The following is a 27,441-nucleotide window of genomic DNA, read 5'->3' on the forward strand; positions in this document are numbered from 1 at the left end:
ACGAGGACGAGGGATATTAAATCGATTCGTGTGCTCTTGAGTGTTCTCATCTCTCGAATAAGTAAATGACGTTGATAATGAGACTGAAAATAGCTCGAGAGAACGGAGTGCCTCTGATAAATCGATCGAGCATCGTAATTATTTTTCTATCACACTTTCGGTCGCCACGGGCCCAAAATCGAGGAGAAGAAAGAAGCACTGTGCATATTATAAATCCTAGAATGTTAAAATGGCGGCCACAACGTATTGCGTATGTAAGGTTAATAAAAAGATGTATGTGAATAGCGTTAAAGATTGCGAATTTGTTGAGAAAGGAGCGTTAGGAATATAGGAGAGAATAGTGTGCATGAGAGTTGAAGTACACTTAGTGGAACAGTGAATAAACAAGATGAATAAGAGTTAGGTTCAAAGAAATTCTCGTTTTTTGAGAATAGACCTGAATAACAGAATTTAGAGATAAATTCTTCGAGATGACATTCGTTTAAGGTGAGAGAGAAAACGGCGGTTTGATTGTTTTCTTTTTCTTTTCTTTTCTTTTCTTTTCCGCGTGTTTAACGTGCTTTTATTTGTAGGAAAGTCAAAATGTTTCTTTCTTGAATTTTACGAAGACAAACGAAAAAAACGAAATAACAAGGGAAAATACAGTTCTTTTTCCTCTTCTTATAGAGTTAAGATTCAAATTAAAGACTGTATAAGACTTTATACAGATGCGGTTTTTCGAACAGCGTTCGGCAATATTCGTGCATTTGATCGGCCGATAAATCAAAATTAATTTTGATCCTCTGTTAAATTAGACCTAAACACATAATACTATAGTAGGTTGGACATATCTAGAGTTTCTAAAAAATAATTTTTTTTTCTTAATAAATTAGTTTAAATAAAAATCAATAAATTTTTTCGTATCAGTGGCAAAGAAACACGTTTTTATCAATGTTTAATGGAAATGTTTGGAACTTAAAACAGAACAATTGATAAAGACAGGAACATGAAAAGAAAAAACAGAGGGAAGATTGATGGAACAATTTTATTGACTTTGAGATCGATGAAAACCATGTACCTAATTAGTTCGAAGCGCCGTCCAATTAATCGTTCAAATAGAAACGAGAAGAATGGGTGGAATATTACAAGCTTTCGCGAAGGGAACATTGTAACAGTATTAGTATTTTTTTCTCTGTTCTTTACGATTATTTCACGATTGTAAATTGAAAAAGGACATGGAATAAAAGAATTCGATTTAAATAGCGGTGATACCTCGATTAAGTAGCGATCTGACAAATTGGCGGCTATTTTTTTTCGTAAGTTTCGAACGTTGAAGAATGTCTAGTCGTTAGGAGCTGATATGCGTATATGATAATCTGTTTTATTCGCTTAGAAGAAAATCGAGAAGAAATCCATTGTGATCGAGGTTTCATCGTTTAATTTTCGGCAGGCCCTCGAACATCGACTTATTGTTGAAACGAAACGAAAGAAAGATTATATAATCTTAAATATAATGGACAACAAAACAGAAAACAATGAAAGGAAAGAAGAAAATGTTCCTCAAGTTTAAGCTACGTTCGCTTCGTGCGTCTGCATTCCCTCGTAGAAAGAACAAATTGAAGAAACGAAAATAGAGATGAAACAAGTTAGACGAAAACAGATATGAATCACGGAAGAAACAAGAGAAAGCCGAAAAAGAAAATGAGGAACGTCGCAACGCGCCGTAAATTCCGTCTATATAAATACATGAAATGAAACATTGAGAACAAAAATGAACTGGCTCGATAAACCAAGCAATTCTAAATAACCTAACAATAATCGTTATTAAAATAGTGGTAGGCATAAAATATGCGTTGCATCGACGATTTCATTATTTGGCTTTCATTTGGAACAAATGAATTCCTAAATGAACTAATGTCATAAGCGACACATTATGGAATATTAAAAAGTTCGCAATGAAAAGTTCGTTCATCAAAAATTGAATGATCTACGATATTCAGAAGAATGCGAAATCCACTTTTGTTCCCAATGTTTCGAACAAGAACAGACTGCCATTGATTCGAATGTACTTGTTTTGTAATCAATTCGTATAAAGAGAAGAAACAAACTGTGTACGACGGAAAGAGAGAGAACAATGAATGAGTGTCCGAGAACGCGTGAAACCGTTCCAATAATTAATATTCACATTTACTCTCACTTGCAAATTCACTTAAATAACATTTTCAAAATATTCCCACATTTAACTCCAACTTTACTTTCTCTTCCTTCTTTTTTATACAATATTTTCATTTCAACTCATCGACACGATAGAGATTGTAATTTTCTTGCATTTCTTTTTTCTTTGATATCGTGGTGCGTAACTTATTAATCGTCGAAATTTAAGGGGAGCTTGTAAAAATAAATCATTGTTCCGAGCGACGAACTCTAATTTATCATAGATTTATATAGAACTATACTTTTAAAAGCTGCGATTTATAAATTATAAATATATTAGAGAGAAAACGATGTTTCTAACGGACGATTTGTTTTGTTTTGTTTTGTTTTGTTTGCAATCGGCTCTTGTTTTGGACAAGATTCTGCGATTCCTTGTAGCTATAAGAAGATTTTTATCGATGTAATTTTGTTGATTAAACTATCGAAACATTGGATGGACGAACCTTTAAACGAGAGATCGCACAGCGGAGAGAATACTGTTCGTTCTGCCTTTTTTTTTTTTCTTTCCTTTTTGTAATCTAGACCGTAATTCTTAATTTTATTCTAGAATTCGTAAGGTTTATTTTGTAATTGATCAAAGAATTGAGAAAGAATGTTCTTGATTTTTATTTATTTCTTTCGATACTTCTGTTAAATGTGTTTCTTCTTTTATCAAATGTTCACGTAAGAGGAAAAAATGAGAAAAAATAAATTCGCAATGGTACAGCGCTATTTTCTTCTAAACTTTCTTCCTTCTTAATTTTTGAATGAGAACATTCAATAAGATATTGGATTTCACGTACTAACAGTCAAACAATGCGATATTGAGTTAACCAAATCCGAGATAAAAAGTAGAATTGTGAAATAATGAAGTAACATTATCAACATTTAAATATTTCTTCAATCTTAATACATCTTTAAGTTTATTATCCATATTCAAATATTCATTATTTACACAGTGACTTTCATTTAAAATTTGTCAGACAGCAATTGTTAAAATGCATCAAGAAGACGACTTTGTTTCGTGTAAAAGATCGAAAACTTCAAATCTACAGTATTCTTATCCATGTGTGGGTTAAGAAAGTGTCGATTTCTGTGGAATAATAAATAAATTCTTTCGTAAATTCTACTAAACTAAAAACAAAAAAAAAAAAAAGGAAAAACAAGAAAAACGAAAAAAATGTGGAAAGAGGTGAAGAGTGTGCGTGCGTGTATACTCGGAGATTTAATTACCACGTTCGATGATCGATAAAACGCTATCTAATTTACACAGGGCATTTAGTGCCAACGACCGTTACGAATAAGCAGTTACGAATAATAAACCGTAATTTGATAATAATTAATCGTGTCGTTTTAAGAATAGAGAGAATGGATCTAGTGAATTTTTACAAGAAACGCCGGACTCTGCGCATATCTAGAAAGACTGTCGTTTTGATCATCCTGAAAGAGAATAAAAATCATGAAGATCAACCGAAAAAGATAATTAAAATGGAATCTCAACTTGTTATCTGTAATTTGCCGAGGACAACTTTTTGTACATTTTACAGAGTTTTTGATAGCTTGTAAGACGGATAAACGTGAATGTTCTACCTTACGCATGCAAACACGACGAATTTTTATTCGATATGAAAATATTCTAAAATTTGTCCAATGGTTTTTATTCTTAACAAACAGGAGTGAAAAATATATATATGATGATGACTAACTTGGCCCTGCGTTAGCCCGGTGTAGTGAAAAATATTTTTTACAAATGTCAACAAATTTATTTTTTTAAATAATTACTAATACAAATTTAATATCTAATACAAAATTAATTAATTATTTTATAAAATCATTTTAAATGAAATTATACACGCGTCTTTTTTTATTCTCTATTATAGGAAAATTATCTTATTAATAAAAATATCAAATTTTTTACTTTAATGAAAATATGAAAATAGTACGAAAATATATTAATTAAACATTTAATTAAAATATTGTAAAAACACGGGTTAACGCGGGTCTAAAATAATCTTTTCTACGAGTTTCTTAAAGTCATACACAATACACCGCCCTAGTTTTAAATTGCACATAACAAATGTATCTCTGGTGACAATGTTAAGTGCCTAATATCGCAGCTCGCACTCGATGCGACAAGAACGTCACGTTCACGTGTATTTCTGGCAATGTATTAAGTTGTCCCGAAAGATTTTTTCGTTTTATAAGGAAATAATAGACGCACAACATTTTTTTCTTTTATATTACTTTATTGAATTATGTATGATCCATTTTGTCCTATTATTTCCGTATAAAACGAAAGAAACTTTTAAGACAACCTAATATTACATCAAATCCACCAATTGCGATGTACATATATTTTAACAAGTTCCAAACAAGTCTCTTTGAGGGAAGATACAAGATATACTAAGCAACATCGTTTCTTTTTTCATTTAAAAATTCTAATTGCCAAAAATCACGTCCACGCAAGCTTGTCAACGTTTTAAAAGCCTGTTCGTTTCATTCTCGATAGAACTGAAAAAATGATGCTACGTTCTTATCGATCGGTAATAATCAATCAAAGAGATTCTTTTTCTCAAGCACTTTTTAACGACAAGCTCAGTGAAGTGCAATCAATCGATAGACACGAGAGATCGCAAAGATTGTCGAGTTGCGTTTTCCAGACAACTCGTGCGGCAACGAAACAGTTGAAAATTAAAACAGATCCGAGTCAATTCAAACATGTAATTACGCATAAATTAAAATTCATGAATAGATAAAAATTAAAAAAAAGAGGAAGAGAAATGAAGGGATGGAGGGAAATCGGGAAAGAACAATGTAATTCTCTATAAAGTAAAGTAACTCGATTACTCTACCAAGGTTGAATTTCCAATAAGCATCAGACGTACATGTCCACTGCTTTCGACTAGACACAGTTACTGCATCCCTCTGTACATGGGAAATTTTCTGCAAGCATGAGACGCCGCGTGCTTCGGTTCCACTAAACGCAGATCGCTTAACCCAATATGAACGTGAAGCATTTGTTTCTTTATGCATTCGTTATGTAGTGTATCGTTGTCTAGCAAAAAAAAAAAAAATGATTCTTTACGTATAAAGAAAGTGGAATACAGTTTTAAAACGAGCCGAACGTACTACTTTATTGTATCGGTATAAATGCGTCTGTCGCGTATGTCAGACGTACGCGTCTGACGCTTATAGGAGATCGCGCCTTTAGATAGCCGATCGTTAATTTATCTTTTATTTATATAGGTATAGACTAACGTGAGATTGTTGTAAATGTTCGATTTCGTTCCCTCGCGTACTTCTGTCCATCGAATCTTATTGTTTGATGAATAGCGCGTATAAATTCACTGTGCTCGCTGAGAAAATATGGGAAGAAAGCGAAAACGACGCGAAACGTAAATGCACGCGTGAAACAGCGAAGATTCAACGGGGATCGTTAATTAGATCGGCGAAATAAGTTGTTTTATCCCGAGAAATCGGTTGATCTTATAAGAAAACGAAGAATCAATTTTTTTCTCACGAATTTTCTATTTCGATATCTATTGCAAAAATCGACTCGTGGTAATCGAGGACGATTAATGCGATTTGTTCGTACGTTTTTCGAATGAATTCGTTTGAACGAAAGAGAAATCGGGGATGAGAAGGCAGACAGGAAATGTGAAGAATAAAGAAACTTCTTGGGTGAAACGACTTAACGACATAGAGCGTAAACGTTGAGAGCGCGGATATTCTAAGCTGCTCGTAGTTAGAGAAAAAGAAAAAAAGAGAATTTAAAGTTTTAATAGAAAACTCACAGAACGAGTCGATGCTCGAACGAGCAAGTAGGGGATGATAGATTTAACACTAGAACTATCAAACTCGTCAGGATCGTGGATTTTAGTACTTTTGTCTTTACAATCTTGTGTTTACAAAATTTGTTCACTTCCAACAACTTGTATATTAGTTTTCTCACTTTTAAAGGCTTAATTGTGAATTTTTCCATTTCTAAAGAATTGAAACGCTCATTTTTATTGAGATAGAAACATAATCTCGTAGATATATCTATTTACTTTTATTGTGAAATTGAAATGTATGTATATTAGATTGTAATGTATTTAAACACACATAGATCGGTAGTCCTATTGTTAAAAACGGATATTTTCTTTGCTTTTCAAAGAATCTTGTTTAAACTAAGTCAAGCGATCCTTTTTGTTGAAATATAATTTAACTAATTAATGTAAACACGTCTACTAGATTTTTAATCGATGCATTTCTTCTAATTAAGCGAAAGAGAAGGAAGCTGACCGAAATTGACGAATCGTAAGAAATTCTAATTTATTTCGTATAGTCGTTATTTATTTATTTCTACGGACTCTCGTCTATAGACTGCGAATGTTTATGCAAATTAACATTTTTATAAATGTGATCGGAGGAAGCGAGAAACCTAAATGAAAGTTAGTTTCAGTGACAAAATACTACAGATAGTTATAAGAGAAAAACATAAAAGTATATTTCCCTTGACTTTTTTTATTTCTTTTGTCACTTACAATTAGCTAAGATAGCCAAGTTAAATTAGATTCAGAGACGCAAGTTTTCTGACAATAGGCGTTGAACTTATGAAATTTCTAAAGAATTTTTTAGATTCAAACGCATAAATATCCACAGTCTGCTCATCTATCGTCACGTGATTGTTAGTCGTTTTAGTAGACACTTTAGGGGATAAGATAACACGCGTTACTTGGCATAATTTGTTTTATTGAAACGAGCTCTAATGACTTCCAACGTGAAGATCTATTCCGGTCATCAAAGTATTAAGAAATAAAGGTCGTCGAATCTTGTAATTCGACGTAAATGAATAAAATAAAAAAGGAAAAGAAAAGAAAATCGAAGGTTTTCTAGAAAACCAGAGACAGGTTATTAAAAAACGGCGTTCCTTCTTTGAACTTTGATTAAAGAAAAGGAAGAAAGAACGTGAACTTAGATAGAACTAGGCGTACGTACGGACAAAAATGAAAAATGTGCGAGAAATGGGGCGAAAGAAAGTCGTGTATATTTGTGTCTGCGTGCAAGAATTGTGAAAAAGAAAGGAAAAGAGATAGAATGGTGTATTCTAAGCGTTGTAATAATTAAGGATGAAAAAAAAAAAAACGTAAAAAATAAAAAAGGTATGAAACATACGACTGCACTGGAGCGACTTGAGCGAAACGCGAAAAATTGGCCGACTTTATATCTCGTTTTTCCACTTTATTTAACTCTTCCGGGCTTCAGGTGTTGACACGCAATATTTTATAAATATTTGACAGATTAGAATTAAATTGGATAAAGTAACAAATGAGAATAAAAAAAGAGTGCAAATCATGATGGCAACCGATTAAAGGTTATCGGCTGATTCATATATCGTGTAGCGAAACGAAGTTTTGCAAGCTGGAGAGCGAGATGACGGCGTCACAATGATCCTCGAAGAGTTAACTTATATTTGGTGATTTCGAATTCGCTCAGGTCGACCGATAGGGTTAAGATGTACTTGGTTACTAAATCGACGACTAGAAAAAATAAAAACGTCGGATAAAGCTCGGAGCGGATGTTTCGTGCAGACGCAACGGGTTCGAAGACCGGTCGTTTCCAAAGAGCCGCCAGGCGGTGTTTGAAACGTTTAAAACACACCTAGACTTAAAAAAAGAAGAAAAAGAATTAATTAGAAAGGTAGAAATAGTTGATAAAAGCAAGAAGACGACTTCACTTAAGGCATGTGTAAAAGACACGCGAACCCTTGCAAGCTCGCGTAAGAAAATAACTATTCGAGAATAATATATTATCTTATCGGATAATATATTATACCCTTATATGAAAGATAATTTATTATATTAAATAACGTATTATTATATAAACGGCGATGAAACGTTGCACCATGTTGATCAGCAATAAAGAAAATTAGACGAGAACAAGAGAAAAAGAAGAATCGAGCGTTGCCTGTATTGCCCGTGGTAAATACGAAATGAAAAATGTGAATTGTGAGACGTAGACGAGTTAAAAATAGAAAAAAAAAGAAGAAAGGGGGCATCGAAATAAAAATAATGAGATAACGAATGAAACAGATGAAAGTGCAATGTTTTATTGTTAAACTCGACTCGCGCGATGCACGGAACGCGCCACACGAGCGGAAAACACTTTGAGAAAAAATGTCTTCATACTATTTGCATATTGCTTTATTGTTATACGAACATTGTAACGATACATTATGATTAAAAGTAAAGGAATATTAACCCGGCGGTATCCATCGATTCTACCGGCGGTTTTAAGCCGTGTCCAAGAAATTACTGTGTGTATTTTGCCGAAATATTTTTCACGCGAAGATACGAGACTTGATTTTTGTCTCTCAACATTTTCACACTGTCGACTGTTCACACTTTCTTCTCCATTCTGGTATTCAAATAATCTTTAAAATCTGTTTACTGATCGTCTTTTTTTAATGAAGTTGCAAGATTTAAAATTTTATGTATGAAAACGTAATTTCACTTTGAATTTTTAAACTTATATTTGAATAAAAAAGTTTTAAAAATACGTAGGGAGTCGAGACTGTAAGAACGACTTCTGAAAAATTAATTTTATTTGAATGAAGAAATAAAAGTCGGAAGAAGGATATATGCAGAGTGTGAGAAGTACGAACCTCGTGAACCTTCGTCAGGAATTCCCTCAAATGACTGCACTGGTTATGCCCACGCATAGAAATTTGCCGCTTCCCCGAGAGGACTCGCTTTAAAACCGCCAGTACGTAATTCTAGCTATTACGCGAGATACGTTCACATATTTACAAAGGTGGAGCATTTTAATTCATAGGTAAAAACGGAAACGTTTTACTTTCCCTTCTTTTTCTACGTACTTTGTATATTCCCAGAATAACCATCCATTTAGAACGACGGTATGTAATTATGGACTAAAAAAAAAAAAAAAAATAAGAATTATTACGACTAAAACACGTTCATTTTACTGTTAATCAACCAGATTTTATTGAATCGAACGCGTTGATATAAACGACGACTAATTTGTCGTCGTTAAACGTAATGATCTTCGTAACGATGTGACTCAATTTAGTTTTCCGGACTTAACCACCCCCTGTTCTTGTTCAGATGCGTATGCACGCGTGCATACAAATGGAACCATACTATGAACGAGACAAGAAAAAAATGATCTCAACAGGAAAGTAGTCGCCTCAAACTTTCGAATGCTTTTTCACTCCGATTTCTTCCGTTAATTTTCTACTACATTCTAAAGGAGTTTCTCTTTAGACTCTAAAAGAGAAATTTCCTTTCTCAATCAACGAAATAGAATTTGTATCTTTTATTCGTAAGTAATCATTGTCGATGATCTTTTACTATATTTTTCGTTTTATTTAATATTTCCTATTTCTTTTTTTCTTCCTTTTTCTTTTTATATTTTTCGTGCGATAGAATACGCGTTTTGAGAGATGCCGAAGACTGGTAATAAATACAAAATCGAGTCGCATCGTTTCATCGACATTATTATCGTCGTAAAGATAACGTATAGTAAAACCTCGCAAATCTGTCGACGTTGGTGAAGCAATCAACCGGTTTCTTAGAGACTATAGAGAGGCAAGGGATTGCGCCAATAGAGAAGTACAAATTATTAAATGGAGAGAGAGAGAGAGAGAGAGAGAGAGAGAGAGAGAGAGAGCGTGAGACAAGAACCGTAAAAATGCGAAATAAAATCAATCATTCGAGAATGAGATAATTGTGACCAATAACGAGTGAGGTGTAACGTCTGATTGTTTAGTTTCATCGCTTTTTATTCATTACCTTTGATTATATTATTGCTTGTAATAATTCATTCGAGATACCTTGAATACAAAAAGTAATAAACAATGTTAGCCTGTCTCTTGTCTTTCTTATCCTACTCCCAATGATTTATTCTATATTAGCAGAATATGAAGAAGCACGCGAAAATCCTGCGAAAAGCTGTTGGCTGAATACGACAAATCTCCAGAAAAATTTTTAACAATCTTTTCTTAAATACATATATATGTATATACATACGTGTATATGTATATATGCGTATGCATCGTATATCAAATTACAAGTCAACTATATGTATGTTTACATCCTTCATGCAATAATTTTATAACTCCTTACGATAATCTTCTTCCCCTAAAATCCATATTTCAATGATATTTACAAATATACATCCCTGCAAGTAGTTGTATATAAATCATCAAATATATGAGAACAAAATTTTCTGGAGAGAATAAGTAAGGAGCCACAGCACGGAAAATTGGGGAGGAAGAGCAACCAAACGCAAGAAGCATGGCTATACGGTTATCCGAATATTACCTATGTAGTATATTGTTCTGTTTTTTGTATTGCATTATATTTTATGTACTTGTTGCAATATAGGATTGTAGGACTATACTAAGTACATTACATATCCGAAAGACATTGAATAATGTACGGATGTGTGGTGCGATAAATATACTAACAATATGAATTAATAAAAGGTAAAAATATTTATTACTTATCTTTGTTGTACAAATTCTACTTTATTCAAATGCTTCCTTAGATCATCTGCGAGACCATTGAAACAAACGGATTTATTGCGATAACAAACCTTCAAATGTATGCTTTAACGTAATGTATTTCACACTTTGATTAAAGTTCAGATACTAGCACGTATTCGATAAGTTCTTGAAATAAAATTTTGATGAATATCCTGTTGGAATTTATTGGATTAATTTCACACGAGATAATACTTACCACGATATAGAATCAGTAAATAGTAAGTGAGCAAAGAAACTTTGCTACATTACGGAATTTATTTGTATCTAAACGGCATATTGTATGATACGAATTTTGAGAAATTTTCTCAAATGATGTGACATACATTTTATTGATCGCACAAAACCGACCAGACAAAAATCTAAAGAATTTTTATGTTCTCATTTCTACACGGCAATCTAAAAGCGCCTGACAGAGTTCACTTTATCGTCCAGGTTATAGTTTTTCATTAGTTTGTTTGCACATTATTCAAAATCAAAATTCAAAATCATGAATGTACTGTTAAATATATTGTTCTCCTATGCGCAGTTAAGTTTGTCTCTGTATTATCTACTATCGTGTTTTCTTTCCCTTTTGCCCCTAACATCTGAATTTAATATTTCTTCACCTAATTCCTCATCTCTACCTTCATTATTAACATATTCTGCATTAAACTTAATACATTTAATATGTCTTGAGGATCCGTTGCTTCGTCTAACGTTACCGACTGAGTAAATTAATCTACGATATCAAGCTCTTCGGAAACTGCTTCATGATGTTAGCGATTCGAAACTGTTCTCTCTGACTACTGAGAGACTAATTTACTCTACGACTGCTTGGAGCTCTAAAAAGCTCGCACGAGACTGACATTGCTAGATTCGATGTCTAGCAAGTCTCAAAACGAAAGTGTCTGATCAGAATGCTCGTGCGTTACACATTGTTTACTACCCTGATCTTTGGCGAGAAAAGTGCGAGTGATGCTACCAAGGATATACAGTACAAGTTCTGTACAAGTTCTAGTGATACTCGAACGAACTTCGATTAGGATTGACAAGTCAATATAACTATTGGGACTATTATGACTCAGCTATTGAGAACACGATAAACATGGAAAATTGAAAGCGTTAACTCAAAAATAGCCTTTTAACTACGGAAATGTGCGCCATAAAATTATCTCCGTCATCAAATTCTCGCAGCTGTTTGCTTCTTCGAATGAAAAGATAGCTATGTTAATGACCCTTCATTCAACACTTGGCCTCTTACTTCATGCCCTATGAACTTACTACATTAGCAGTTTCATCTCCATTGTACTTTCGTATCCACCGAATGTATGTACGCGTATATGTATACATGTATGTGTGTGGATGTATGTATGTATATGCACGTTACAGATCAGCCACATTCACTTGCGAAAAATGTGAAACGGTTGAGTCAGTATGTTGAGTATCTATGAGTTCTCTCGTCCTGTTGGTGTACCAGTATGTAGGTTGGCTATTTCGTTGGGAAAATCACTTGATTAAATACTTACAAGAGGGAGTCACAGTTGTGGAAATCGCATTTGAAATGGCACTATGTGGAAGCTGTAGTTAACATTAACAAACCACTACACAGTATCATTCAACAACTGTTTAAATCTGAAATACTTTCCTAGAACATGGGAAACTGCAAATCTCTCCCCATGAATCCTCTGCAAGAAGATGATCTTGTCGGATGATCGTGCTGTTTGTTTGTTACCTGAAAATAAGCAGAGTATTCTAAGCCATAATTCCACCGAACTAAATTGAAACCAATAAGCTCATTATGTAACTAATCTACCATAAGCACAACATAATCCTCGAAACTCGGCACAGTTTCAAGCACAACGCAGTTTACATTTGACATTTGTTGGGCAAACAATATAAATCAATGCTTCGGGCAGTACTAATTGACCTGGACAAAGCATCAGATATTACGTGAGATGGTGGCCTTGTCTACAGATGGCAAAAAACAAATACAATAAAACAAATATAATAAATATCCATCAACCTCACAAAGTCCCACGTAAATGAAGTCACGGGCAAAGGTTGATACAAAATATGTTAACAAAGGCGATCTACACGACAAAGTTAATATCATAAGAATTGACCTCCTCATATTGAAAATAATTAGAAACCACTGGACCAAAGTAAGAGACATCGAAGATAACAGCTTAATGTTTAGTTCCACCTACCCTTAATACTTCGAAATTACAAAATAAATTGGATACACCTGGACCGAAAAATTCGTACATTTAGAGGCGCAAGGTCTGATTCAAGATTCAGAAAATATGCTTATAACTTACAATCGAAAACTACAAGACAAAAGAATACTTCACGAACTGAACAACTATTCTGTTCGACTTCAGACGTTGGTTATTGCGACAATTATAGGAAGAATACCAACCTTTATTGATGATTGACCTAAACCACAGGCGACAAGCAATGTACTCAATAGAATTATGTATGCTCTGCGCATAAATACATATTATACAACTGTATATGGCAATTACTATATATGTAGACTAACATAATAAGTATATGTGTGTATTACTATAGTTTGTATAAGTCTTTGATAGTATTTAGCCTTAGTTATTGATATATTTATATTAGTATTGATTTATATATAGTTAATTATATTCTTCGATTAGATTTGATTATAATCTTTAATTATTGATAATATTTAGTCCTAATTCGTCTTTGTCTTAGCTTCAAGTCTCGATAGAATACTACATATTGTAAACTATTTGATTGCCCAGAAAGTTCGTTTCGATTTTTAAGGAATTTCGTCGACATGAAAGATCATATTGAAAAGTTTTTCGCCGAAAAACCTAAGAGGTTCTGGAAGGATGGAATATTCGAGTTACGTGAAAGATGGAGAAAGGTTGTGGAACAAAATGCCATCTATATAATTCAATAAATGTATATTGAATCGAAATGTAAATCGGAACGAACTTTCCGGACAACCTAATAGTAATAGTATAACGTTATGGTAGTTGTTTAGAAAGCTGCTAGTTTGGATTCGAATCCAGCAGAAGTTTGCATTTTATCTATTTTTTTATCATTTAATAATATATTTACACTTGTGAATGAGGCGATTAGGATAATATGTTAGGTTATAAATGCATTTTCAAGTTTGAAATTTGTGTAAAATAATGTATAATATGTGGTATATAATATGCAATATGTAATACAATATATAATATTTATAAATATATATAATACGTAATATATAATATTTCCATGATAAGATTCGTAAAAAAGAGAAACGAAAGAAAACAAAAAAAGTAGAAAAATAAATGAGAATTAGTAAACCTTCTGCTGGATTTGAACCCGAACCAGCCGCGTAGTAAATACGTACTGTAGCATTATAGCTACAGTACATTTTGAGGCATATGTGTCATACATCTGAGTTACTCGGTCCATATAAAGTTTAAGCCAAGATATTTAAAAAACGAAAATCCATTTTAAGAAAACCTATAAGGCTTTTGTAACACTATACGCGTACTACAACTTTCACGTAGTCCCGTTTGGAGAGCGATTTCCACACCTGTATTTTCCCCTTGTTACCCGTTGCTATCCCGCCACCACGACTGCGAGTAGATTGTGCAGAAACTGTAGTTCACGTGCTTGTAGTTACGAAGTCACGAGTATAAAGTGCCATATTGCTATGATAAGAAAGATTATTCCACACCCTAATACGAGACCCTTGAATCATTGTTTGATGTAAGCGGTCGATCAGTGCGTAACAGGAAAAATGGCGGTTAGTTTGCCTGTCAATCTGGCCGGCCACTGACAATAATGTAAGAAGTGGGTATTGCTCTACGCCCACATGCCTATTGAATGCCGATAAGAACATAGTGGATTTCTTGTTAAGCACCGCATGTGCCGCGCACAGTCACCATGAGTATTTTAAGAAAAAGGTAATTATATTACGAAATCTTAGCTGATTTGAAAAATTTTCAGTTATATATACTTGTTTCTTCTTTAGATTATATGAATTCGATGATGCACTAAACGCTGAAGAAATAGATCTCATTAATCTCAAACGATTATGCTTCCATGGTATGTGTTTTATGTATGTGTATATATATATATCTTTTAATTTTCTTTGTGTGCCACTGTGGATGTTGTAATAAATGGATAGATTAGAAAAGCTTACTAATTGATGGTTGATTATTTATAGGAATACCGGATGAAGGAGGTTTGAGACCTCTATGCTGGAAACTTTTATTAAATTATCTACCTTCAACAAGAGCCAGTTGGTCAGAAACGCTTATTCGTAAAAGAACGCTTTATAAAACGTTTATTGGTACAGTTTGTTTCTCTTATTTGATTTACAGTTGAAGATCACATGGAAAATATGATAAATTAATACCAAACTCAGATGGAAAGATAGTTTTGATGTGAATTTAATTAACAGCATATTGAATTTTATTGTTCTTCTATAAAAGATAAATATATATATACAATATATAAATAAAATAACTCATGATGTTTTTCACCTGTGATTTTCGATCATAAAGGTATAAATAATGAAATAGTCAGTAATGAAATTGCATTGCAGAGGATCTCATTGTCACGCCAGGTGAAGCAAATAGTGATGGAGAAAGAGTAGATGTTACACTTCACGATCATCCATTAAATTTAAATCCTGATAGTAAGTGGCAAACCTACTTTAAGGATAATGAAGTTCTTCTACAAATAGACAAAGATGTTAGGTATGTTTTTGACCATATGATGTAACAGTTTCTTATGTATTAGAAATATAATGAATTATATTTGTAGGAGATTATGTCCAGATATATCGTTCTTCCAACAAGGCACCGATTATCCACGTAAAGAGATTGTAAATGCTAATGGACAGAGACGTTTACATCATAGAGTGCAACATACAGTTTTAAGAAGTGCAAATGTAGAGAGAAAGGGACTGGGTATCACTAAGGTATTTCATATTTAATGATACTATAAATAAAAAATGGTATTAATGTCGATTCTTATGCTTTATTGCGGATGGAAAGCAGCAGGTAACACCGTTTAATTACTTGAATTTCATATCTTAAATTAGTGTTGTGAAAAAACTTCATTTGTTTACCTATAGATAGCAGTATCTATTAGAAAAGCTACAGAAGATTATGCACCACTAGCGGAAGGTGGTGAAGCTCATTGGGAAGTTTTAGAAAGGATACTCTTTCTGTATGCCAAATTAAATCCAGGACAAGGATATGTACAGGGTATGAATGAAATTGTTGGACCTATATATCACGCATTTGCTTGTGACCCTGACCAAAACTGGAGAGGTAATCATTGAAAAATACACTTTTAAATTCTTTATATTTCACATTTACATATTTCTTATAGAACATGCAGAAGCAGATACATTTTTTTGCTTCACCAATCTGATGAGTGAGATCCGTGACTTCTTTATAAAATCACTGGATGAAGCTGAGTTTGGAATAAATTCGATGATGGGTAAGCTCACAACTCAAGTCAAAGTTAATGATCCTGAAGTTTGGATGCGTTTGCATCAACAAGAATTATGTCCACAATACTATAGCTTCAGGTAAGTTAATAGAAATAATTTTCTTTTTTTAAAAATTATTATTTTTATAAATAAAAATTATCCTCTCTCTAGATGGCTAACGCTTCTTCTCTCACAAGAATTTCCATTACCCGATGTCATGAGAATTTGGGATTCTCTTTTTGCTGATGAGAATAGATTCAGTTTTTTGATACATATTTGCTGTGCCATGATTTTGTAAGTATCTTTTGTCGCAATAAATTTTAGTCCCAAATATAAATATAATTTAAGCATGTGAAAATTTTCAGACTCTTGAGGGACCAATTACTTGCTGGAGACTTTGCTACAAATGTTAAACTCTTACAAGTAAGTTATATTTCCTTTATACCACGTAGAAAATTGAAACTGAATGTACGTATACCTTTTGTACTTAAACGAAAAAATTATATTCAGTAAGATATCCTTCGAAATATTATTGAATTTAATGCCATAATGTTTATTCTGATTTTGTTTTAGAACTTTCCTTCGGTTGACATCCAAATAGTACTTTCTAAGGCAGCTGCATTGGCAGGCAAAAGTCTGAACTTATCGTAACGTGTAATTGTGCTGTTTCGTAAAGAATTGAAAGTATAAATGAATCGTTTGGAATGGAGTGCTTAAACATCCTTCAAAGGTATATATTCCTAACGCTGTTATACCCTTTGTTTCTTCTTATTTCTCTCATTTTCTCATTTCTACAATGCAAATTATGATCTTACACATAGGCCTGAGCATCCTTACGCGAACAACTTATCAGAACTAAAAGAGTCGTACTAAATGGTTCGCATAGATATATACATATATAGATATAACGTAAATATCGTATTACGTGTAAGAATCGTTGAAAAGTAAAATGATTTTAAACAACGTTTTATACTCCCAAAATATAAAAATTTCTCCATTTGTATGTATCTGGGAGGGCGGGATTGGTAGAATCTGAATTTGGCTCTCTGTTTCTTTATTAATCGAGATAAAGAGACTCATTTAACCCTTAACAAGAAATGAAGTAAGTTGTAAACTCAATGATTCTTATCGCATTTCTGCAGATATATTTAGTTATTTGTTATTGATAAGATTTATACTTAAGTATTTTTTCTTTATTTTTCTTCCTAGAAAATTGATTGCACTTTAGCATGTTTAAATTTATATAAATAAGTGAGTTTAAATATTTTATATAAATTAAATATTAAAAAGATGTTACATTAAAAAATTTTAAGTTACAGTATCGCCATTAATCTTATTATTTTTTTTTTTTTTTTTTGACTGAATGATTCGATTAAGATATATACATGTAAATAGCAATAAAAGAAAGGAGCAAGTTTACTTTTAAAAAGTAGACATTTTGAATAAAAAGTACTTTTGTTAAGGGTTAAGAAAAACATAATAACTGTGCTGTGAATGAAAAATTCAGCCATCTAACCTTTGTTATGTCCAAAAAAAAAAAAAAAAAAAAAAACGAAAAGAACAAATGTTTGGATATTCAAAAAAGCATTTATTAGTAAGTTGAGATTTCATAAAAATTTCTTAACGAAAAAGGTGTGAAAGGTAATCTAGTAGTTATTAAATAATTACAAGAGCGCAGAAAGAAAATAAAAGATGTGCGAATGCGTCTGTAATACTGGCTGATTCGACATACATTTTGTAATCATTAAACACTAATATTATTATCGTTTGTACGCGCAATAATTACGTACTGTGTTTAAGTGAAATATTATATTTTGTAATCTTATTTTTGTAATGACCTGCGTCGTTTGTTCTGCGTTTATAAAATAAAAAAATGTTATATTTGCATAAATTGTTTTCTTTACAATTCTATATATATTCTATAACCCACCTTTTCTGTCTGTTTATCTCAAACTTTGAAGTTTTGCGATTTCTTTTATTTATTAACTTGCGAATGTTTTACCATTTAAGTATCACTTTCGACGTTATCGACCAAGTATAGAATAAGATTGCACCGCCAGCAGTGGTTGAAGTAGGAACTAATGATAAGCAATAAATAAAATGAATTGAAACTAATGAAAAAATTAGTTAAGAACATATGGAATTTTAAACAAAATTGTATAAAAAAATATTCGCGAAATAACTGTCGAAAATTCTGAAAATTGACATCAAATTCCAAGAATTATCGACACATTGTTACCACCTTCAAGATTGTATACTCTCCGTCTCTTTACAAATTTTTTCATTCGTGCGGCAAATTTTCCGCTCTTAAATTTTCTTGGTAAATGATACCATTTCCAGGATTTTCAGAAGGTTTCGAATACTTTTTATGCTGTTTTATTCTCTTAATATTCACCAATTTTATCAAAAATTTTCGTCACTTTAATAACTTATTCCTTAGACTAATAGAAGATAAAAAGGATTTGAAGATTGTGGATGTTGGTGGGATTTTAAACAATTAAATGCTTCGTCAATTTGCAGTAACAGTACAATTGTACAATAAATTCATCATTTTCTGTACAATAATTTGTGTAATTATGTAATTCTGCAATGATTTGATTTTGCTGTTTGATCGATAGAGCCAAATCAACTCTTGTCATGCGAAAATGATCAAAAACTTGTATGCTCGTACGGCGCAGGGTTTTGCCGCTCATTTTCTTATCACTGCTACGAACCTGGTTTCGGTCAATATTCGGCGGTGTTCGAATGATGCTGATTGGTTCGCTATGTACAAATATTCCACGAATTTGAAAAGATTCATTCAAACACATATTAATATTAATTTATTGTTACAGATAGATGCTAATATTTGTTACTATATGAGAAACTATTAGGATGGCTGTGGTTTCACTTTATTAAAATAAATGCATACTTTGTATAGGAAATGAAGGATTTAACGAAAAAAGATTGCAAATACTATATACAAGATTATAAGTAAGAATATAATAAGAAATTAAGACTAAAAATATTTTAATAAGTTTAATGTTATGAAGTAGAAAAAGATGAAGATGAAAGTAAAGCTAGATATGTAACAATCAAACTTCACGAATCTACAATGCAAAATTCGATTTCTATATTATTTAATACAATTTATATATAAATCAACAATTTTGAAATTTCTAATTTCTTTATCACGAGTAAAAATGTTATTTTAATATCATGGTTCCTATACATATCTAAAATTTATAAATATCCACATGAATCGCAAAAATATTCCATCATATTTAAAAATAGATCAAACTTCATAGATGAAGGTTCAACAAAATTGAACTAACGATTCAAGATTTGTCTACCATCTTGAAATCCTCGTCTTCGATCTTTCACCACGTCCATAAGATTCTATTCGAAAGAACGGGTCCTGGTTTCGTTGGAGAGTGGTCGAACCGGTTGTTCCAAGGCATGCCTTTAACTTAGGACAACCTATCCTGGAAATTCCCGTGCTGTTGCATTCATACGAACGTTAAACAAGATAAAGAGGTGCCCCAATATCTGTGCCCTCATAGGCGGAGTCAAATGATCGAATTCCCAATGACCTCTAGCTGGCGGTTCATGGATATATTATCAAACTCGAAACATAAAACGCGGATATAAATTAACGTGGACAGTCTTATTACAAGCTCCGGATCAAATCTAACTTTATATTATACATACCTATATAATAGAAATCGTACTATATATTATGTACATATTTATATGTATATATATAGGATATCTTAACCTAAATAATAATTTCGTACACGTTTTCTTAAGAGAGCATATGAACATATTAGTTTCATACATAATCCATCTCATTTATCTAATAAATAGCTCATTTATCTCATTTCTTTTATAAAAATATATCCTATCTTTCATCAAGCAACTCAGATACGTGTATTTTTACAGTTTTCAAATAATTTCTGTAACGTGTTTCGCAAGAAACGAATTTATTGCTCAAGTTAATTTATACGATGGAATAAATATTCAAGGTAGCACGACACTTACTGTCTATTCATTATTGTACCTTGCGCTCAGCAAGGTAATTCCTGTACCTATACTTTAGCAGGTCCTCATCGTCTGCTGTCAACCAGAAGGTACTATTTGTACATCTGAAATTCATCTGACATTGTTGCCAAATCTATTCCTGCTCATCTATATACCTTATACCTTGTGCAGTAAACCTCATATCGAATTTTTCGCTTTATATCACGATACGTGTAATTCATGAGTGATTGCAGTAAATTAAAGCTATCGAGAAACTTCGATAATTAATGCAGTTTGATGCTGAACGAATTCATACAAGAAATTATCCGGCAGTCGTCCACTCTTTGTTCCCGAAATGTGTACTTAGCTGCCTTGGTTTCAGCTTAATACCTTTTCAATGGTCAACTGACGCTGTCTGAGTTTTTTCGGAGTACGAATTTTTTGTTAGGGTGAAGTTAGGATAATTTGCTCAGGCAAATTCGGTCGTAAAATTTTCCGGACTTACTACACGTGCAATGACAAAGGTCCCTCGAAGGTACGGCAGTTGAGACGTAATTACCATGCAATAAAATTATTGCCGTTTAAATGCGGTTTGAAAACGTCGTGTACCTTTTGGTACACGAAGGAAAAGTGATGAACTAAACCTGCATTAAAAATAAACGTACCTTATCTTTTACCGTAGTTAGGCAGCTTTCACAAATTTCTTCTTGTTTTGGAAGGGTCTTACCATTTTTTTGTCTCAATATTTTTTATTACCATCTTTTGTACCCTGCCGTCTGGTATTTTTAGTTTATTATTATTTTCGACGCTACAGCGATGCATAAAGTGCGTCCGCACGAATATGTTCATTACACTACTAGATTGCGTATTTTTATGTAAATTTATGTTGTTGCGAATGCAATTAAAAAAATACATTTGAAATAAAAAATTATAATTATATTCCACTTTGGATAATTTATACGTATATTGGCGCGTGTCGTATGCATTTTTTAAGATAATTTAGATTTATTTGATTCATTCGATCGATGATTGGAACGATATGATTGATCAGTCTACTAGATAACGATTACCTGAGCTATAAATTATATACGCGAAAAAGGAATTTATATTGTGCAATGTATTGTTTGCATACTTGACTTGGTAATCACGTCCATAAATTTCGTTAAGATTCTGTTAATTTCTTTGTTTGCCTATTAACCGATCGTAATCATTTTATGATTATACCAAATACATAATAAGCGTTTAGGGAATGTGAATTCGAACTTCGTGCTACTTATTATTTGACTATTTCACTTTCACACCTTCATCTGTATTAAACCTTTCTTATATGGTATTGTTTACAATAAAATTTTACGATATCTATTTGAAAGAGGTATACATGCCGCATTGTATCGGGGGAGAACGATATTATTAATAATTTACACAGGAATGACAAGTTAAATAACACAAATGAGAATGATATTTATTTCTTCGCTTTCCAAATGACGGTTTCAATTCGTTCCACAACTCGTATCAGGACGACTTTTGTTTTATCCTTTTAGATTTATCGCATTTTCTATAATAATTATTTATTTCGATTAAATGTGACGATTGTGCAGGTATAATATTATCAGGAGTACAAATATTTCATGAGCTCCATGAAGACAAAGGGCTTGTAGGTACACATTTTACACAGGAGCAATACTTTGTACAAGAACCACGCAAGTTAAATATCATAAATGAGAATGATATTTATGACACTTACTCCTTTGCTTCCTAAATGACAGTTTCAATTCATTCCACAAGCTGTATCATTACGACTTTTTCTTTATCCTTCTAGATTTATCGAATTTTCTATAGTATTAATCTATTTCGAATAAACGTAACAAATGTCCAAGTATAATATTCACAGGAGTATAATCATTTCATGGGCTCCATGAAGGCAAAGGGCTTTTAGGTACAAATTTTACACAGGAGCAATACTTTACACAAGAACCACGCAAGTCAAATATCATAAATGAGAACGATATTTATGACATTTACTCCTTCGCTTTCCAAATGACGGTATCAATTCTTTCCACAAGCTGTATCAGTGCGACTTTTTCTTTATCCTTCTAGATTTACCGAATTTTCTATAATATTAATCTATTTCGATTAAACGTAACGATTGCCCAGGTATAATATTCGCAGGAGTACAGTTATTTCATGGGCTCCATGAAGACAAAGGGCTTTTAGGTACTAATTTTATGTAAAGTTACGAGACGTTGCGATGCCCTGATGTGCCATCATGTTTCCCATAGGTGCAATAATCAAGAGGTTGCGACTCACAGCAACTGCGCTGCAGTATAACTAAATGTTCTGCATGGAATTTGGGATAACTAACGCATTCGAACGTATTAACACCTTTTCTAATTCGGTCATCAAGGAAATCTCCTTTTATGTTTGTAATTAATTCAATCTTTTGCCTTTTAATATTCATCAAAACATATAAATAATGTATCTATGTATCTATGTAATGCTATCTATGAATTCTGTCGATTTTGGATAATATATCTTTTAACTAACGAATTTATTTGTCCTAAACAGGATAATAATAATAATTGAAATGATAATAATCCATCTATTGTCTTGTTTACCATTTATAAGCTAGATAATGACGTTCATTCGAAGTTTATGTGCCAATTTATAATCTCGCAAATTAGTATAATAATGTATAGTTTTATGTTTCGTTTGATTTATTATTTGATTATTATGATAAAAAGGTAAGTGGAGGCACAATGCGGCATGTCAGAAGCAATTAACGTTTAAATAGAAGTAATATAATCGTGAAGAAACAATTATACACATATATCGTTGTAAATCTTCACAATTTTAGAGTTAAATTTATTGTTAAATTGTGAATAATGTACTTTATAATTTGATTCGATGTTAAAATCTATCGAAGTATTTACTGGCGAGAAACTTGAAATAAATAAAGTGCATCATGCGGAGGGCAGTTGTAAGCGCTTGTGTACGCTTTCATCAAAGAAGTGTTTATAGCGCTATAAAAGAAAGAAGCATGTTTACGGTACCGATCATTAAAGTCAACTTGGCGAAGAAAGGAAGATGTATTCGTAAATTAGTGTTTTTTCAAGTTCACGCAATTGTGATCTTTATACATACGCGTGCAAAAATATGGAAGAGGAATAAATGAAAGAGAAATTATTTCGTCTTCGTTTCATACGTATATGCCAATACTTTTTGTAGCATTTTTATATACTCTTGCTTTCCAATGAAGCGCATTTTTAACAAATCCTACGTTTCAGTCTTATAAATCTACATAATGGGCAGTAAGCACTGCTTCTCTTAACTTTCAAGATTAATGTTTTGTTCCCAATAAAACTGTCGAGTCATCGCGACTTATATACATTGTTATGCAAATATCGCTGTCTAATTGTGTTCTCAATGATTACGCGTAATCTGCGTAAAGAAACGATTGACGCAAATGTCAGCGGTTTGAAAACTCTTTTAAGCACGCGTAATACCGCACGGAGATACGTGCCGTCACTTTTTAAATCGTTTATCTCTTATCTCGTCTTACGTGTATGCGTTTCAGTTCTTCTTCGCGCGAGATTTCTTTTGTACATCCTGTACTTGATTGCTAATATGATTTGATCGTTAATATGATATGATTGTAAAATATAATAACTGCAAAATTGCGTATAGTTAGTAACTAGATGCAAGAAGAAATATGGACAAAAAATATTAAGGATATTGTTGAAATTCTTTTTCAAAATAGCAACTGTTAAACGGAAAAATTTAGTAAAATAAATTAAAGGAAGAAGAAAATTCTAAATAAATTCTTGGCCTTTACTTGTAAATTTCTTTTGTTTTTGGAAGGTGGAGAATTTAAAGTTCCTAAATGGAAAGTTCATTGCCACAACCGAATAGTAAATCAAACGTTTATTTTTCACGAGTCTCGAAGTGCCATTTTTATAGGCGACAATAAATTTTCCATTTCTCCCGGCTTCTACCTCTCTCAATCTTTCGGACGAAACGTCAGTCCTTTTACAAAGTATTGTATGTACAGCTTGGTAAAAGGCCGGAAAATATTAATGTTATGTTCTAAGTTAGGTTCTAAGTTCGTTTTAAGTTAGTAAACAAACAAATTAAAAGAATTTGTAAAACGCAGATGTCGTAGAAAGTAAAAGTTGTTAAATTACACTGGGATGGAACACTTATGATAAAGGAGATTCTAAAAATTTGCAGAATATATTTAAATGTACACAGTGTACGACAATACATTCCAAACAATAAATAAAATAAATTTCTCTCTAGACTTTTGTAGTTGTATCTCTAAAGCTACGGATAGACACTAACATTCGAATAAAGGTAGTAAAACGTGAAATAAATGAGACGTGACAAGCATTTACGCATTAGTAATGTCGATGCTGACACAATTTTATGATTTATTGAAACGGGACAATTTCATTACAGTTAGTTTCGAAATTTTTAAAGAGGTGAATATAATGTGGAGCATTATCAGGCCAACGCCAGATGACGAAGAATGCAAAGCAGAAGGCAAAGGACATGTTTAGTCTGTCCGTGCAATTTTGTGTACAATATTGCGTCCCATTTTTGATGGGAACGGTAATGTTCTAGGGGCATCCTTCTTGAACCCGCATCTGTGTATCCCTATTGAATTATCTTAAGTTCTGACTAAGCTATTTCTTGGACCAAACACTTCCCTAACTTCTGACAGCGAAAATTATACAATAAGGTACAGTCAACAAGCGGTCCTTAAATGCTTATTACCGTCAGGGAAAATAGTTTATGAGCCTAGAAATTCTTAATATTTCCTACCTTTTCTTAGTAACTTAAATGAGAAGAATATTTAACTTCCGTATTAAACATTTACGACTGGTGTAGTCTTGTTAGTCTCAGTTGCAACTCAAATAAATATTACGAAATTTCTTGAAAATTAAAGAAAATATATAAGCTGTATGTATCGTATTATATAGGTATAAAGAATCCTTTGCTATGTTTTGCTTATACTTGCCACATTTTAATTGTTTTTCATAAGTAAATATCTTTTAGGAGACATATGTATATTTACTTCTCATTCTGCGATTAAGCGGAATCCTGGTACTTCGTATTTTGTAGCAATTATTTTTATAACAATTGAAATTTGTGTTCGCGCGTGTTGTTACAGATTTTTTTTAGCATCGATATACATTTTTACTTCTAACTACGTATACTACTCGCAAGTAGAGAGAATATAAAATGTTTGTGATGTTTTAACACATTTATTTGCCTGTAATTTGCCATTATCGCGATATCATAATATTTTCGCATCTCAAAAGTCGTAAACTAACCGTGTAATTATAGTGTTTACCACAGCACGTGGCAAATAGCAAGCTTTAAGAAGGCTGAAATGTTCTTTACAAGATTTTGCGATGGCATCTTGACAAAGTTTGACCATTGGCAACTCCGACAAACATCTTTTGACGCGTTAATACACTATAGATCATGTGACAAAGAGAAAATCACGACGTCATGTTGCGTGAGCTAACAGAAATATAAACTAGTCGATCATTAGAAATTTTCCGGTTTTCCCGGTTATTATTCGCTACAATGAATGATGGATATATTCATTACCAACTAGATTTTTAATTGTTCTTACTTTGTGCGTAATGTCAATTTTTCAGATAGCTAGATATTAGGTAATAAAAAAGGAAATAAGTAAACAAATGCAATATGTAATAGTTCTAGATAAAAAACAACAAAGTGTGAAGTAATGTACGAAGTAATGTATGAAGCGTGAATGTAACAAAGTATTTTGAATATTTGATACTATTTACCTACTATCCTACTTATCTATTTATCCATTAACTCTAACGAGTAATTCACCATAAATTTCTTCGCGAACATGTTTAATATCCCATAAACCCCATTTGGAACATAATAATCTAAGAAACAAAAACTTATACAGTTCTTTCGAAGTAAGAAATTTAAAATAAACGAAGAACAAACAAAGCTTATCCTCAGCAATCATTTTAATTAGATATTTTTGCGTATCTACAATGTGTTGAAACAAGGGTGAAGATTAAGGGATGATGGTCAAAAATACGGATTCACAAACAAGAAACACCAGAAACGCTCAGAAGGGAGCATGATGGACGGGTACCGATAGTCAAGGCGGATCTAATTGAAGAATAAGAAGGGATTTTAACGGACTGTCAAGCGTTGACTACATTGCATTGTTGCTAGTCAATATTATGACACTCATCACTGTCGGTGCATTTGTGCCAGTTGCTATTATTATACTATGAAGATATTTTTAGTTTCTATGTATTTCTAAGTAGGTTAACATTTCTTCTTTGAAATCTGTATTATTTAATATTTCATCAACGTTGATATTCTTATTGTCATTTAATGCTATGTTAGATATGTACGATATTTCTCATACTCATCGATGATTTAGAAAATACTTGTAATAATTTAGATCTTCAATGAACTCTCGCTGTCAGTACGTTCTATATACAATACTTAATAAAAGTATATAATAGTGCTATAATTTGGTTTAAATCAATTTCCAAAGAAGATACGATCTGCGCTCATAAATTTCAATAGTAGCTAACAGTTGAATCGTATATAGCTTAGATTAATTCAATGGGGAGTGTGTATATACACGCGTGTAACGTAAAGAACACTATTTCCGAGTCACTTGAAAGAAATATAGAGTGCTGATAAGCAAGGGATATCTCGATTATTATTGCTTGGAAATAGTACCTATATAATTTAGTTGGATTGTCCGTGAATAACATGCAATCGTTTCATTCTCATTTTAAATACTCATATTATACCTTATGTAAACGTAATAAACGATAATCATTGATCTTAATCACAGTTATGAAACCACACAAGTTCAAGTTTTTGGCTTTAAATCATTTCTGTGGCCGGGTGATTTATGAAGTCGGCGCAGTGCAGTTTATAATTGTTATACATTCCTAATTATGTATGATTTTGTTACGACCACGCAATAAAGTATCAGAATTTGCTGGCCTGGTGCAACGAACGCGATGAGCTATGTAATTTCTCATTGCGTTTCTCTCTCTTCATTTTAGATTCTTTTCTACGAAAAATATCTAAAGATACATATATAAACACTTATATTCAATGAATATGATTATACGTATGTAAATGTTAAACGATAGCTGTACATATCTATGTAATTTAATTTCAATTCTACTAAATTATATTTATGCAGATATCAAATATTTAATCGAATTGCAAACGATTATTTATA

General features: G+C 32.4%; 1 protein-coding gene and 1 long non-coding RNA gene across 8 annotated transcripts; one reads left to right on the top strand and one right to left on the bottom strand.

The window, feature by feature from the left end:
* Window positions 1–11,700: 11,700 nt before the first annotated feature.
* Window positions 11,701–14,229, bottom strand: LOC138190197 (uncharacterized). Of its 6 annotated transcripts, XR_011176224.1 has the most exons (5): window positions 14,129–14,229; window positions 13,119–13,182; window positions 12,513–12,667; window positions 12,226–12,431; window positions 11,701–12,161 (listed from the first exon to the last, which is right to left on the bottom strand). It is a non-coding gene; the product is annotated as an uncharacterized LOC138190197 (long non-coding RNA). The 6 variants fall into 6 exon arrangements; XR_011176221.1 differs by lacking the exon at window positions 14,129–14,229 and having other exon boundaries at window positions 13,119–13,496; XR_011176223.1 differs by lacking the exons at window positions 13,119–13,182; window positions 14,129–14,229 and adding an exon at window positions 12,907–13,112.
* On the top strand, window positions 14,137–18,066 carry LOC138190196 (TBC1 domain family member 13). Of its 2 annotated transcripts, XR_011176219.1 has the most exons (11): window positions 14,138–14,634; window positions 14,703–14,776; window positions 14,898–15,023; window positions 15,279–15,432; window positions 15,500–15,656; window positions 15,813–16,011; window positions 16,073–16,274; window positions 16,347–16,469; window positions 16,541–16,598; window positions 16,749–16,905; window positions 16,997–18,066. XR_011176219.1 is itself a non-coding variant. In XM_069132829.1 (10 exons), exons 1-10 carry the CDS (start codon window positions 14,615–14,617, stop codon window positions 16,824–16,826), a joined length of 1,191 nt encoding a protein of 396 aa, XP_068988930.1. In that variant the 5' UTR covers window positions 14,137–14,614; the 3' UTR covers window positions 16,827–18,066. The 2 variants fall into 2 exon arrangements, 1 of the variants encoding a protein (XP_068988930.1); XM_069132829.1 differs by having other exon boundaries at window positions 14,137–14,634; window positions 16,749–18,066.
* The last annotated feature ends 9,375 nt before the right edge of the window (window positions 18,067–27,441 follow it).

This window comes from Bombus flavifrons, chromosome 3, assembly GCF_040668555.2.
Source record: "Bombus flavifrons isolate JBK064 chromosome 3, iyBomFlav1_principal, whole genome shotgun sequence".
Taxonomy (NCBI): domain Eukaryota; kingdom Metazoa; phylum Arthropoda; class Insecta; order Hymenoptera; family Apidae; genus Bombus; species Bombus flavifrons.